Here is a 15,425-nt window from a genome sequence, read left to right on the forward strand (position 1 = left end):
AGTTGAAATTACTGTTATATTACTTTTGATTACTTTACAGATTACTTTATAGATTACTTTTTCTACTCAGTATGATATACCTAGATATCACACTGGGACATTTCCTACAGAAAATGTAAGTAAAGTAGTTTTTAGATATTTGCAGTTTAAGTTCTTATACAAAACCAACTCCACAAAACAATGTTCACAAGAAAGCAGTCAATGCAGTCCTATGGGAAGAAAGGTGGTTATCGGTTTCAAGGTAAGTAATTGGATTTGGGAGTTGGTTTTCTGGGGTTAGAACAAGGGTTCCTCAAGGGTCAAGGAGGCACTCTCAAAGCACCCTCAGTAACACTAGGGCGGCCGGGTGCAGAGTGCTGAGGCCCAATGTTATCCAATGGGGGATAGGAGGCCTCCGGTTGGTGGCTGCTCACGAGCAGGCCACAAGGTTGTGGGAGCACAGCTCCTGGTGTTAGGCTCAGGGCAAAGGGGATCCGAGTTAGCACCCAAAGTACACCCGCAGGAGCGGCTGGGTGTAGTGTGCTGTTTTGGCGTTGGGTGCCCTGTTAATTTCAATGGGGGATTTTTCAGTTGCAGCAAAGACCACAAGCTTGGGGACGAAGATCTTCTGGAGGTGACCACCGGTTGGAGAGAAGTTGGGATGCCTGGGGATGCTGTTACAGCGTCGGTTGGGTCACTGTGTTGCGTTGGGTGCAGGGGTGTCTATAGGCGTCAGGTTTTCTTATCAGCTCCGGTCGCGGTAAGGGGATACTCCAGAAAGGGGCAGCAGGCTTCGCTTGGAGATTCGAGGCAGGTCAGAGATCATCAGATCTCAGGTCAGGATCACCGGGAGACCTCCTTGTGGTGTTTGGTCACTCGAACTCGGGCCGTGGGCGTCAGGTGCAGAGTGGTACAGGCTTGCTGTTTTGGCTGGGGCCAGAGTCTGTGGGTGTACATCCAGTGCTCACAGGAGACAAAGTCTTTGGCTTGGAAGGCAGGGTATCTCCTCCGGGTTCTTGAGGCTGCTGGCTGCAGGACACACCAGGATTTCGCTGGAGCAGGTTTGAGGTGGGGCCAAGTCAATGGGCATCCTCCTCTTAGTTTAGCACAGTTTCTTCGGTCCTTCTCTTCTTCTTGTCAATTCTTGTCTGATTAGGTAAGGTTCGGGGTTGCCCCTAAATACTAGATTTTGAGGCGTTACAGGTAAGTAAAAAGGTTGGGAGCAATTAATCCCTTCCTTGGGGTGAGTACACCCATTTTTTAAGATGGCAGGGGCTGAGAGTTGTGCTTCACCTCGCCTCCCCCACCTGAGAGGTGGGGTTGGCAAGGGTGGGCACACCCCCCTTCCTCACTTGGTTTTCCCCCCAGATTCTATCGCCCAAAGTGGGGGTCAGAAACGGTGGGAGCCACTTGCTGGAAGTAGCAAAGGGCTGGGGTAGCTCACAGTCAGCAAGCCTTTGAAGCTTCCCCTTTGTGGACCCTGCCCATCTTAGGGGAGGAGGTTTGGACCCTCGTTCCAGGATGTGAATTGTTTCAGACCCCCAAGAGCAGCAGGCTCTTGACCCTAGAGTCCAGAATCACTTCTGGTGTGGCAGCTGGCGAGCAGCCACGACACTTCAGTTAGGTCATTTTTCAGGGGGGATTCGAAGATGCCCTCTGAGTGCACTTTTCATTAAATCCCACACTGGCATCAGAGTGGATTTAGTGTGCTGAGAAGTTTGATACCAAACTTCCCAGTTTTCAGCAAAGCCATTATGGGGCTGTAGAGTTTGTGTTGACAAACTCCCAACACCATATACTCTTAATGACATTACTGCATTTACAATGTCTAAAAATTGGCTTAGACACTGTGGGGGTACAGAGCTCATGCACCGGTACCCTCACCACTGGTATAGTGCAACCAGCTAAAGGGGTGGCTGACCTATGCCAGGGCAGAGGGTTGTAGGCATGGCACACAGGGATATGTGTGCCATGTCGACTCTTCACTTTATTCTGCTCCAAAATACTTGCGTAGGTGTGTGTGTGTGTGTGTGTAGGTGTAGGTGTGTGTGTGTAGGTGTAGGTGTGTGTGTGTGTGTGTGTGTGGTGTGTGTGTATGTAGGTGTGTGTGTAGGTGTGTGCGTTTGCGTAGGTGTGTGGGTGTAGGTGTGTGTGTGTGTGTGTGTAGGTGTGTAGGTGTAGGTACAGGGCCTCTAAGGGTGGAACAATAAGTCCTTCCCTGGACACAGTACGTGTGTTACCTGGAGAACCATTTAGGTTCTCATTTTAACTTTTATGTATTATGTTCACGTGCACTTCACTGTTTTTTGTTTGGTCCTGAAGAAGCGCCAATGACCAACAGGCGACAGAGGGGCGAAACATGTCGACCGCGACTATAGACACCTAGGCAAAGTGGGCCTTTTGGGGTCAGTCATTTTTAAGAGGAATTCTTAACTGCCAAGGGTTTATCAAGTCAAACTTAACGCTGCTTTCATACCCTTGGAATTTTATAACACTATCACGTTTGCACGTATATGAATTACCCTCCTTTACCCTTCCCCACACACCCGCATGCAACATCCGGCATTTCCTCAAAAAGATCTCCGATAAAGTGACCCTTCGGGGGACCCGTAGGGAATTGCAGCGCCGGCCCTACGAGGAGCAAAATGCCCGATGATGAAGCATGACATCCCTCGGGGTGTGTGAGGGCAGCAGAGGATGTTGAATGTCTTTCCCTCTCATATTAGGGTACTTTTTACCTAGGATCACCTTTCCCTTATCCTTCCCTGTTTTTAATGCACGGGTGACTGTTTGCACCCTGATACACCGGTGACTTTTGCACCCTTGTATAGGAACTTTGTCCTCCTTTTTGTTATCAGAAACTGGGGGTGACCATGCAAAAAGAGGGCACTTACTCACAACAACTGCCTGGGGCGAGCCCACCTTTAGCAGCCAATAGTCAAGGTAGGGAAAGACTGAAATTCCTGACCTCCAAATATGAGCCCCGACCACACCTATCCCTTTCATGAACACCGAGGGGCGCTGGTAAGGCCGAATGGGAGCACGGCAAACTGAAAGTGCTCTTGGTCGATCGTGAACTGCTGGGAACAACTGTGGAAAGGCAGGTCAAGGATGTGAAAATAAGCATCCTTTAAGCCCAAAAATACCATCTGGGTCCAGGGCAGACAGGACGTGCACAAGCATGAGCATTTTGAATTTCAGGTGCAGGTCTAGAATAAGACGAAGGCCTCAGTGTTTCTTGAGCATCAGAAAGTAGCAGGAATAGCAAGCACAACCTACTCCGGATGCAGGCACCTTCTCTATAGCTCCCTTGGCCAAGAGAGCTAACACCTCCTGATGAAGCAAGGACAGGTGGTCCTTCGTCAGCTTGTTGTAAGTTGATGGCAAGAGTAAGGGTTTGGTCACAAAGGGGAGGGAGTAGCCCCTTTGGACGAGCTACAAAACCGTATAATGTTATTGACTTCGAGTGGTGCAGGTGATGGCACACCTGTCCCCCACTGGATGCACATGATGGTCGGAGGGCATACTAAAGGGGTTTGGAGGCTGCGTCTGCCAGGAGGTAAGAGTGGTGGACTGGCTCAAACTCTGGTCCACGTGGTCTAAGGGAACCACGTCCTCACCACAAAAAGATTGTGCGGTTTTCTGGCCAGGGTGGCAGGGTGTGTAAAGAGAGTTGAAAGCCCTTTTCAGGGCCATGAAAGGGGGGTAAGTTAGACTGGGGTTGACGAGGGGCCATGGAAAGGCCCAAGGACCTGGCCATATCTCTGCTGTCATTAAAGCTCACCAGCATTGAGTCCACAGTGTCTACAAACAACTGAGAACCATCAAAGTGCATATCCATGAGTGAAGCTTGGACAGCCCCAGAGAAGCCAGTGGTTTTCAGCCAAGAGTGTCATCTAAGGGCCACTGACAATGAACTCGTTCTGCCCAGCAAATAGTTTGTGCCTGGCTCACATCGTATTGTGAACTTGGCTGCATCCCTCCCATCAGCAACTTCTAGAGAGAGTATGGCCCGAGCCTCGTCCAAGACCATGGGCAGCACTTACGCAGCTGAGTCCCAGATGGTGTGGGAATATCGCCCAATAAGGGACCACAGTTCCAGGCTGGTGGAAGAGAACATCCTCTTCCCAAAGCTATCCAAACTTTTGGATTCCCTATCCGGGGGAGTGGTAGGGAATGCTACGGGGTTAACCTTGGTGGTGGAGCCTGGACCACCAAGCTCTACGGGGTGGGGTGCAGGGTGAGGTAACTTGGGTCCCCTGGGGCGAAGTAACGGCTGCAGGCAATTGTCCTATGCACACCAGACCCTGCGCAGGGATTTGACCAGACCCCGAGTCTTCATTGAATGGAAGCAATGGTTTGGTGGTGGCAACTCCCGGATGCAGCACCTCCGTAAAGAAATTAGTTGACTGCCAAAGAGGATAGCGCAAGGCTTAGGACCACCGCTACCCTTAACCACCATTGCAAATTAGGCACCCTCCTCCATAGCCACGGCAGGGGGAGAGACCAGACCAGTGTACGGGATGGTGTTCAGTCCACTGGCATCCACCAGATCCTCATATCAGTTGTACTAAGGATCTTTTACCTGGTATCCATAAGGGTGCACAGACCCCACCCAAGTCAGGTCTATCAAAAAAATAAGTCACTGTCTTTGACATGACTTATCTGTCCCCATCTGCGCCGGATGATGCCCGTCTGGCTCTGTGTCGGGAGGACCATAGGGGTGATGCCGCAGTGGGGCGGGGGTGACGCCGCAGTGGGGCATCGGCTGCGTCAGGGAAGGCTGAGGTGGCTTGACCAGCGCTGCTCCGGACCCATCATAGGTTCCAAGGGGCCCGATTGGCTCAGGGGGCGAGCCTGCCAGCGGAAGACTAGTAGGGGCCCGTCCTGAGCCCACAGGGCCTGGAGGTGAGTCAGCGGAATGGGCCATCCATATATGAGGTGCATGGCCTCAAAGAATTCACACAACTTGGCAGGTGTCGCTCCTGGAAACTCTGGAAGGAGCGGAGGCAGCCAAGACACAGGCTACACCCCAAAGTTAGGCCTTGAATGTCAATGCTCACTCATCTTATCAGATGACTGGGACGGACGTGGTGAAGTCCAAGATCTCCTAGACATCTTGCTCTTCATGCGGGGCTTACCCAATTTCTCGGACGACTGCCTGGATGGCTGTTCAAACGATCTTGGGACCTTCTTCTCGACTGAGATCTTGAGCATTGCAGCAGCAAGGAGCTTGAGGGACTGCTCCCTCAAGGCCTTGAGTACATGGTGTAGCAGTGGACACAGGTCTTGGTATCGTGCTCCAAACACCATAGGCACACCAAAAGCAGGTCTGTAACGGACATCTGTTGATGAGGGGCACCACATGGCTTTCCCAGAGGACATCCTTGACATACCAGGAGACAAGGTCTCGGAAACATTGACAGAAAGTGAAAAAAGGTCAGAAAAAAAAAAAAAGACTGGGGGAAGCTCCTTCCGGATCTGTGCTGATTGGTGGGGAAAAAAAGAACAGATGTCAGCGCACAGGGGTGGCGCCTATGTAGGCACGGCGCCCGTCACTTCTGTTGTGGACGACACTACGTAGAGCAAAAATGATGCCACCTACCAGCGTGCAGGGGAAAAGATCACAAAATAATTCCAGATACTGTCTGAGTCTTGGGAAATATTATAAGGTAAGGAATTTGCGGCAAGAAGTCTCTTATCAGAGTAAATGTTTTTTTTTTTTTAATATCTGTAGAATGGGTCCTTTACGTTTATTTAAACCATTTTAGCATCACTTCTGTGTTACAAACAGTGAAACAAAGGGCCTAGTTGCAGTGATTAATTTGTAAAAATATCAGTGACCGGGCCCTCACCAGAAGGCCATTGTAGCTTGTCCCAGCCAGTTCCAGTAACAACACAACTATTAGCCATCAAACTCCTACAGGTGTGGCAATTCAGACTTTTCCAGGCCCCCAAAGCTATAAGAAGAGCTTGGGCAGCATGTATTAGTTGTTTTTAATGTACAATGAAACAACTGATGCTGTACACAAACAGCGCCACCATGTGTAAGGCTGTCACATTACTGCCTGCGTTCTAAGTGCCGTTTGTGAGCACCAGAATCTACTGACTCAAATTAAGCACTGCTTAGATGGTAGAACACTTTTAAGACATTGGCTGAGGGTTTGAGGCTAGATGGACTGAGCGAGGTAACCCTAGTCAATGAGGATCAAAATAAAAGCCCACTCTAACTAAAATGCTTTGGAAAGTCAAAGGTTCAAGAGGTTGCCAACGCGCTCCAGTGTTGACCGGGATGAGCCCTACAAGATGGAGATCCCCAGCCAAATAACAACCCTTAAAGACTAATCATGTGAACATAATGAAACCTCTTGTTAAGGCAGACACTGTTCTGGCAATCAGGAAGCATAAAGCACAAGTTACTTACCTTCGGTAACGATATATCTGTAAGAAACAGTAGTTAGTGTTAGATTCCTTACCTTAGAATATCCCCAGGTGTCAGACTGTATCCGGAACGTTTTGCGTAGCAGTACCCCTGCGCGCCAATAGGCGTCATATGCGGCTCCGCGTCCGTCGTCGGCGTCGTTGACGCCGGGATGACGTAGTCGGAGTACTTAGACGCCGCCCTCGCGTGCGGACGTCAGTTCTTATACACAGCTTTTCGTGCCAAAAACGCAGAGCCATGATAAAAACCAACACTGGTGCCATGAAACTAGGGCCCTCAAAGGGAATACCTTAACCCTAGATATCGGTTCGCAGCAACGTGGATGATAGGTGGGGCGGTAAGGAATCTAACACTAACTACTGTTTCTTACAGATATATCGTTACCGAAGGTAAGTAACTTGTGTATCTGAAAGAAACAGGTTAGTGTTAGATTCCTTACCTTAGAATAGATACCCCAGCAATACAAACCCCGGTGGTGGATCAGCGAACCAATGATCACACCAGAAAGTCCTGGAGAACAGAACGGCCGTAAAAGCCATCTCTCCGGACATGGCTGTCCAGGCAGTAGTGTCTAGCGAACGTGTACAGCGAGTACCACGTAGCTGCCTGACAGATGTCCTGCAAGGGGACTCCCCGACCCAGGGCAGTAGTAGCCCCCGTGGCCCGAGTAGAATGGGCACGCAGCCCAACAGGAGGCTCCTTTTTAGCCAGTGAATAACAAGCCTTTATGCACAAAACAACCCATCGAGAAATGGTTCATTTGTGCATCGCCCGTCCCTTCTTAGCGGCCACGTAACCAACAAAGAGCCGGTCATCCACCCGGAACTGGCGAGTGCAGTCCAGATAGAATGAGATCGCATGTCTTGGGTCCAGACGGTGGAGCTTCTCTTCCTCTTTCGAGGGATGCGGAGGCGGAAAGAAGGTGGGCAAGGTGATGGACTGCCCGATGTGGCAGGCTGTGACTACTTTGGGCAGGAAATAGGGACGTGTTCTCAAGACAACTTTGTCCAGATGGACAGAAAGGAAAGGAGGCGTAGAAGATAGAGCCTGGAGCTCACTAACTCTCCTGGCAGAGGTGGTGGCAACCAGGAATGCAGTCTTAAGAGTAAGAAGACGGAGAGGACAATTGTGAAGTGGCTCAAAGGGAGCGCACATCAGATAAGTCAGAACAAAGATTCAAGTCCCACTGAGGCATCCCAAAAGGGACAGGAGGAAACATGTGAGTGATGCCCTTCAAGAATCTATTTACAACAGGGTACTTGAAAAGAGAAGGCTGACCAGGAAGCCTTAAGAAGGCTGAAATGGCAGAGAGGTAGCCTTTGACAGTGCCCAGAGCAGAGTCCTGCTGGGCAAGAGAAAGAAGAAAGAGGAGAACCTCTGAAAGGGGGAGAGAGTGGATCCACAGCCTTTGCTGTGCACCATGCCACAAATTTGTTCCACCTGCAGGAGTATACCGTTTTTGTGGAGGGACGCCTGGCTGCCAGAATGACATCACAGACTTCAGGAGGCAAGTCAAATGGCCTCAACTGCCGCCGCTCAATCTCCACGCATGGAGGTGGAGGCTGGACAGGTTCGGGTGGAGGACAGTCCCCTGCTGCTGCGACAGAGGGTCCTCCTGAAGAGGCAGATGAATCGGGGGATCGACTGACATGCTGAGTAGCTCGGGATACCAGTATCTTCGAGCCCAGTCCGGAGCCACAAGGATGACTTGGGCCCGGTCGCGCCTGATCTTACTCAGCACTCTGGGCAGAAGTGGTATAGGCGGAAAGGCGTACAAAAGACCGCAGCTCCACTCTCGACGAAAAACGCCTCCGAGCGAGTGCCGCCTTGGAAATTCCATCGCGCAGAACCGATGACATTGCGCGTTCTCTTCTGTGGCGAATAGATCTAACTAAGTCTCCCCACTGCCAAAAAAGACCTTGCGCCAAGTCCGAGTTGAGATGCCATTCGTGATCCATCATGCACCGACGGCTGAGTTTGTCCATCCTGGCATTCAGGGAACCTGCCTGGTGTTGAACCACCAGGGAAACACCCTGGTGTTCCAGCTGTTACTAGAGGACCAGAGCCTCTTGACAAAGGGTCCACGACCCCACCCCGCCCTGTTTGTTGCAGTACCACATGGCGGTGGTGTTGTCCGTGAACACCTGCACTACACTTCCCCGGACAGAGGGAAGGAATGCCTTCAGTGCAAGACGGATCGCCTGCAGCTCCAGAAGGTTGATTTGGAGCCGGGACTCCGCCGGAGACCAGAGGCCTCTGATCTCCCTCTCTCCCATGTGGCCCACCCAACCCAGGAGGGATGCATCGGTCACAGCTACGTGTTCCGGTTGGGGTAGGGAGAGAGATCTGCAGCTGACACAATCGCGGTCCGTGAGCCACCATTGCAACTGTCTCGCAGTGCCATCCGAGATCAGGACGTGGTCGGACAGGTTGCCCTGATGCTGGGCCCACTGAAACTTCAGGTCCCACTGCAGAGCCCGCATCCGCCACCTGGCGTGATGCACCGGAAGGATGCAGGAGGCCATCAGCCCCAGAAGCCGAAGCGTCAACCTGACCGAGACTCAGGATAAAGGCTGCAAGATCGGAATCAGAGCCTGAATATCCCGAACGCGCTGCTCGGGAGGATAAACCCGAAACTGCGCCGAGTCCAGAACCGCTCTGATGAAGAGGAGCTTCTGAGAGGGACACAGGTGTGACTTTGGCACATTGATGGAGAACCCCAGCAGGTGCAGGAGGTCGGCCGTAGTCTGGAGGAGACTGACGACTGTCTGGTCCTGGCATTCAGGGAACCTACCAGGTGTTCCCTGCCCCGCCTTCAAAAACCAGTCGTCGAGATAGGGGAAGACTGACACCCCTAATCTGATCAGACGAGCTGCGAACACCGCCATCACTTTCGTGAACACTCGAGGGGCGCTGGTAAAGCCGAAGGTGAGCACAGTAAACTGGAAGTGCTCGCGGCCTACCGTGAACCGCAGGTAACGGCGGTAGGCCGGCAGGACAGGGATGTGAAAATATGCATCCTGCAATTCAAACGCTACCATCCTGTCTTCTGGGTCTAGGGCAGCTAAGACCTGAGCCAAAGTCAGCATCTTGAACTTCTCCTTCCGGAGGAAGCCGTTGACGTTCCCCAGGTCCAAGATAGGGCGTAGGCCTCCTTTGCCCTTCTTGGGAACCGGAAAGTAGTGGGAGTAACAACCACACCCTACTTCTGGCCCAGGAACGCGCTCGATGGCCCCCTTGGCCAAGAGGGCCGTAACTTCCTCTTGCAGAAGTTGCAAGTGATCCGCCGACACGCGGTCGTACTGCGGTGGCATGGCTGGAGGGGTCGCCTCGAAGGGGAGGGAGTAGCCCCTTCGGATGATTTGCAGCACCCACCTGTCCGAAGTGATGGAGCACAAGTGGAGGAGGTGATGGTGAACCCTGCCCCACACTGGCGTCGAATGGGCCTGAAAACTCGGACTAGGAGGTTTTGAGACTGATGCTGAGGGGGGAGATGTGGACTGGCCTCGCCGCTGTCCCCTGGCACCGCCACGGCGGTTACCACGTCCGCCGCCGTGCTGGATGTTAGTCTGCAGCCCGTGGCTAGCAGGACGTCAGGGGGCGCCCCCTTCCTTGGCCACGAAAGGAGCGAAAGGCGAAGTTTGCTGGCGCTGGCCCGACAGGCCCAAGGACTTTGCCGTAGCCCTGGAGTCCTTGAAACGCTCAAGCGCACGGTCTGCCTTGTCGCCAAAGAGGCGACGGCCATCAAATGGCATGTCCATGAGGGAATTCAGGACATCAGCCGAAAAGTTGGCGGACCTCAGCCAGGCGTGGATGCGAACCGCCACTGTCGTGGAAATCGCCCTGCCCAGCGAGTCCGTGGTATCAAGCCCACATCGGATAGAGTACCGTGCTGCATCCCGCCCTTCTGCCAGGGCTTGAGCGAGTTTGACCCGGGCCTCCTCCGGGCAAGCTGGCAGCACGTTCGCGACCATATCCCACAGAGAGTGGGTAGAACGGCCCAAAAGGCAAGCGGTGTTAACCGACCGTAACCCCAAACTAAGTGAGGAGAACAGCTTCTTACCCAACTGCTCATACCTTTTGGATTCTCGATCAGGTGGAGCAGTCGGGAATGCGGTCTGGAAGTTAGAGGCCTGGATAACCAGGCTCTCGGGGGTGGGGTGGGTGGACAGGAAGCTAGGGTCGCCCGGGGCCGGGAGGTGGCGCCTGGCCACGTTCCGATCTACAGGCGGACCTGTAGCGGGCCTGGCCCAAGTGCCCAACAGAACGTTAGAAAGGGCCTCATTAAACGGCAGTAGAGGCTCTGAAGAGCTTGCCTGCGGTTTAAGGACCTCGGTGAGGCGATTAGTCCTCAGGGCCGTGGCCTTGGCCGCCCTCGTCAGCACCACGCTGTAAGCAGCCCCCTCCTCCGTAGCCACGGTAGTAGGGGAGACAAAGCCAGTGTCGGGCGAAGTGTCCAAACCACTGGCCTCCCCTAGATCCACTGCCCAGTCCTGATACGACTGGCACTCATGTGCCAGAGGGTCCTCAGACCCCTCCCAATCCTCCTCGTCTCCCATCTCCTGATAGTCCGATGCAAAGGATGGGGCCGGATCGTAGAAGAATTGCTCTTCTCTTGGCATCGAATGCGGTGTCGAGCGACGCCGGTCCGACGCCGGACCGAGGGAGGCACCGGGGCGACACCCTGGGGGTCGGCGCCGGCGGAGGGGTCGTAAGGTCCACCAGCGACGACCCGGATCCGGACCCGGTGGGGCCCTGCGGCGTCGGGACCGAAGTCGCTGACAGCGCCAGGGCCGAAGCCCCCGGCCCGCTTGGGCTCCCAGCCGGGGCCTCGGGCCGGAAGGCGCCACAGCGGGACCCGACGGAGGAGAGGGCGACCTCATGGCCATGAGGAAGGCCTCGATCTCCTCCGACGTCGCGTTCAGCCCAGGGACCGGCGGGTATGGGGCTGGCAGCAGCGCCTGCGGCTCCAGCGGAGCCGGGTGGGCGGTGTCGCCCGAACTTCCGGCCGCATCACGCGAGTGTCGGGGGTGAGTCTGAAGAGTGATATCGCCTCTTTGACTTCTTGTGCCTCTTACCTGAGGACTTGGAGCCCGACGAATGATGTCGACTCGCCGAACTGCGATGACTGTGGCCCCGCGACCGGTCCTTCGACCTCCTCCTCGACCTGGACCGTGAATGGCACGGGCCGACTGCCGGAGCTCAAGGCGCTTACGGGACGGCTCCCGCCTAGCCTTCGACATCAAAGCCCGGCAGTCGGGGCACGACTTGTCGTCATGGTCGGCCCCAAGGCAATACAGGCACCCGCAATGGGGGTCGATAACCGACATCAGTCGGTTGCAATCGGCACAGGGCTTGAACCCGGGCATCCCTACCGGCACCGATAGTCTTATGACTCGAAACAGGATCAAAAAGTTAGTCTATAAAGTGAGTAAGGAGTACTGCTTTTTCAGGATCTGCGCTTGCTGGTGCGGAAAAAAGAAGAACTGACGTCAGCGTGCGAGGGCGGCGTCTAAGTACTCCGACGACGTCATCCCGGCGCCAACGACGCAGACGACGGACTCAGAGCTGCAGACAACCCCTACCGACACGCAGGGGTACTGCTACACAAAACTTTCCGGATCCAGTCTGACGCCTGGAGATATTCTAATGTAAGGAATCTAACGCTAACCTGTTTCTTTCAGATAAGGCAAGATAGTGTTCATATTTCACTAGAATTAAAACAATGAGGCTTTCTGTAGGGATAGTAAGGCTGCTCACACACACCAGACAGTAGGACACACAATTATACCAGTGTCATTCAAGGAAACAAAGGGGTATTTAAAGGGCCTGTAGTGGGAGGTAAGATGCTACCTCTAAAGGGGTCTACTCCATGAAGCGGGTTCTAAATAGAAAGTTTGGTATTAGCTTTGAATTCTAAGAAGCAAGCCTGGGTTTGCGTGGATTATCGCTCCTTAAACATATGAACAAGTCTGAATAGGCAATGGCTCAGTACAGAACAAATCTGACCTGACCAGATCACTCTAACAAGTAGCCTTTTGTGCCACAAGCCAGGACGGACAATTTTCTTTTCCTGGCCAGGGTTTGATGAAAACCTAGAAATGGCATTTTGAATAACGAACACTCTTGAAAAGTAAAAACACGAATAAACCAGGTGGTTTAGGAACCTAAACGTTCACCATTGCTCTACCTTGATCTAAAACATTTGCATCAGATGAATCTAGGCCTGTACTACAGTCTTATGAGGAGATGAACAACAGTATAAATAGGGAGAGTGAGGAAAGTGAATAGGCTGAGGAGGAAAGAATGCAGGTCTTTGGGAGAAAGGACATGGCTGGGAAGAACAAATATGATTGGTGAAGAGCACATCAATGGAGAAGAAAGAAAGCAGGGATAGCAAGAAAGGAAGGGTTGGGAAGGAAAGACAGGATGTGGAAGCAAGAACAGGGGTTAGAAGAAAGAATGGGTAGGAAGGAAGAACGGATCAGGAGGAAGGAAAGGAAGGCTAGAGGTTAGAAAGATCGATAGGGGTCAGAAAGAATGACCAGGGTCTTGGCAGAAGGAAGGACAGGAATCAGAAAGGAGAACAGGAATCTTGGGCATGAGGACAGATATGGGTCAGAATTGAGGACATGGATAGGAAGGAAGAAGAGGTGTCGGGAGGAAGGACTGGGGTCTCAGATCAGGATAAACAATAGAACTAAGTGAACTGCTGATCTGAAGCAAAGAAATGTCAAATGCCAAGCTTCAGTCTACAATGCATGCTTAGGGTCTGGCTCTTAGGAGTAGGAGGCACCAACCCTCACCTGACTGGGCCAAAGTTGAAGGCGATGAAAAGAAGTAGCACCATTACACACACCACCTTCCGGTTACTGGAGCCAAACTTCATCTCCGTGTTCTGAAGAGAGGAAAAACATGCAGGCATTGGTGAAACAATTCACATAGGTGCTAGGCAAAGGGGAGACTGATCAAAATTGGCATGAAAAGAATACAGACAGGCCCTGGAAGAGAGAGTCAAGGGTGGAAGGAAAGGCTAGAGTGAAAGTGTACAGAGAAGGGCCAGGTTGTGTGAAGAACATCGAGATGGATACCAGTGCATGATCAGCCACCCCCTGCCAGAATCAAGTGCCTGGATATGGAATTCCACACTCAATAAACAACATTATAACTAAGAACACAGAAACATTCCAACTGTGCCTTACAGGCATAACGTATCTTCTATCCCAAAAATAAAAACAAAACCAAGGGATCCTGGATTAATAGAAGGGAAGAAAAGGTAACAATGAAAAATCCAGGCTACAGGGCGAGCATGCTAGAAGTAACAAGTCCAAGTGAAGGACACCCTGGCCTAGAAATTGACCTAATCCTGTGAATATACAGGTGTCTAGAAATCAACATAATCCTTTAAATACTCATGTGGCCTATGGGTTCTTAGTCCACGCACAACTGTACTCTCCCATTGTATGTATCTTAAGGGACCCCCCCTTCCTATGACACATTTGTTTTCAATTAATATCCTCCAACTTAAACACCCATTCTTGAGTTGTTACTCTCAGTATCCACTCATGTTCAACTCAACTCATAATCACTTATCTTTAAGAAACTACTGCAAGCTTCTACCTCTTAGAACTTTCAACCTCCAACCCTGGAGCTTAGCGCCACCCTCCTGCAATTTTGCTTTTTTCCATTCAAGAGAAAATACCGATCCTGCACTTCTTTGATGTCGGAAATGTGGGCAGCCCACTCCCTACCGACTTACCATGACCACATTCAAATCGCCAGCTCTCAACTCACCTCCTTTCAATCATCAACCTCCAAATTTGCATTCAGCCCAGACACCAGTTCCTTTATTTAAGCAAGAACCATTTTGGTCCTGTGCTTTCTCCCTCTCATAAATGCAAATTGGTACTTTGTAGTCACACTGTTCTCATTTGCGCGATAGGTCCTCATCATTTAGTGACGATCCTCTATACATATTGGTCACCCTCCAACACCTTTTGAAACCAGCCTTTAATTATCCTGTTGGTCCTTTTGACAATTCCATTGGACTGTGAGTTATAAAGCGCTATGCAGTCACGTTTAACCCATTGTTGACACAAAATGTTGTTAAGAATACCAAGATTTTTAGGGGAAAAATGAGCTTTAATGCCAAGTATATACCACAGGGTGACGATCCATGGCCAGCTAGGAATCAACTGCACACTCAAACAATATTGGAACTAGGAACACTGTTGTGCAATGTAACTTATACCAGGTAGACCAGTAATACAACACAAACATCCCAACTGTGCCATAAAAGCAGAACATCAGGCTCTAAAGGCTGAAGCGGAGACAGAGAGAGACGCTTGTGAGAGAGAACACCGAACAGGTACATCATGTAGGCTGACACTGGGATGAAGAATAGTTTGGTAGAAACGAGGAAAGACCAGGAACAAAGAGTGTGATAGGCGGTAGAGACAGGCGCATGTCTCAGTGCTTAATTTGTGAAAAAGAGTGATGTGTCCAAAGCTCCACTCAAAAGCCGGCAGCTCAAGCAATTAAACGTCAGCTTGCCGAATACCAAGGTCGGTAGTCTTTATCAACTACGAGATACTCTCTGCCTTCTTTTCACGGCCCTGCAGGTTCCTGCTTTCTGTTTGGGATAGTTTTGCTATCTTTTTCTTCATCAATCTTTTTGATCAGTTTTTTCCCCTTCTCTTGCACACAGTAAATATCCGATACAGAAAAATAAGTGCAAATGTCCCCCATCATCAGCCACTGGCTCAAATTAAGCACTGCATGTCACATAGGTAGGTACTCGAACGAGGAGTTAGAATGGCGAGCCAGAGATCATGCTGCACATGATTTTGGTATAAAGACAGCAGGATAGGTTTGAGACAACAGACAATCAAGGATACAGCATGAAGTGGTTTAAAGGCTTCACAGTGAGGTGCAGAGTGTGTGACTTAAGGAAAGTCCACGAAGAGTGGAGGGAGGGGTTGTACACTGGCACAGGATAGAGAGA

At 51.5% G+C, this 15,425-nt stretch overlaps 1 protein-coding gene across 1 annotated transcript in view; it reads right to left on the reverse strand.

Annotated features, from left to right (window-relative positions):
* ATF6B (activating transcription factor 6 beta) overlaps positions 1 to 15,425 on the reverse strand; it is a 309,902-nt gene that overhangs the window by 130,416 nt on the left and 164,061 nt on the right. The window contains exon 9 of the mRNA XM_086924544.1: positions 13,228 to 13,319. Within this exon, the coding sequence (XP_086780670.1) occupies positions 13,228 to 13,319 (92 nt within the window). The remainder of the gene's footprint in view (positions 1 to 13,227; positions 13,320 to 15,425) is intronic.

The sequence above is a fragment of the Lissotriton vulgaris genome, chromosome 5 (genome assembly GCF_964263255.1).
Source record: "Lissotriton vulgaris chromosome 5, aLisVul1.2, whole genome shotgun sequence".
Lineage (NCBI taxonomy): Eukaryota > Metazoa > Chordata > Amphibia > Caudata > Salamandridae > Lissotriton > Lissotriton vulgaris.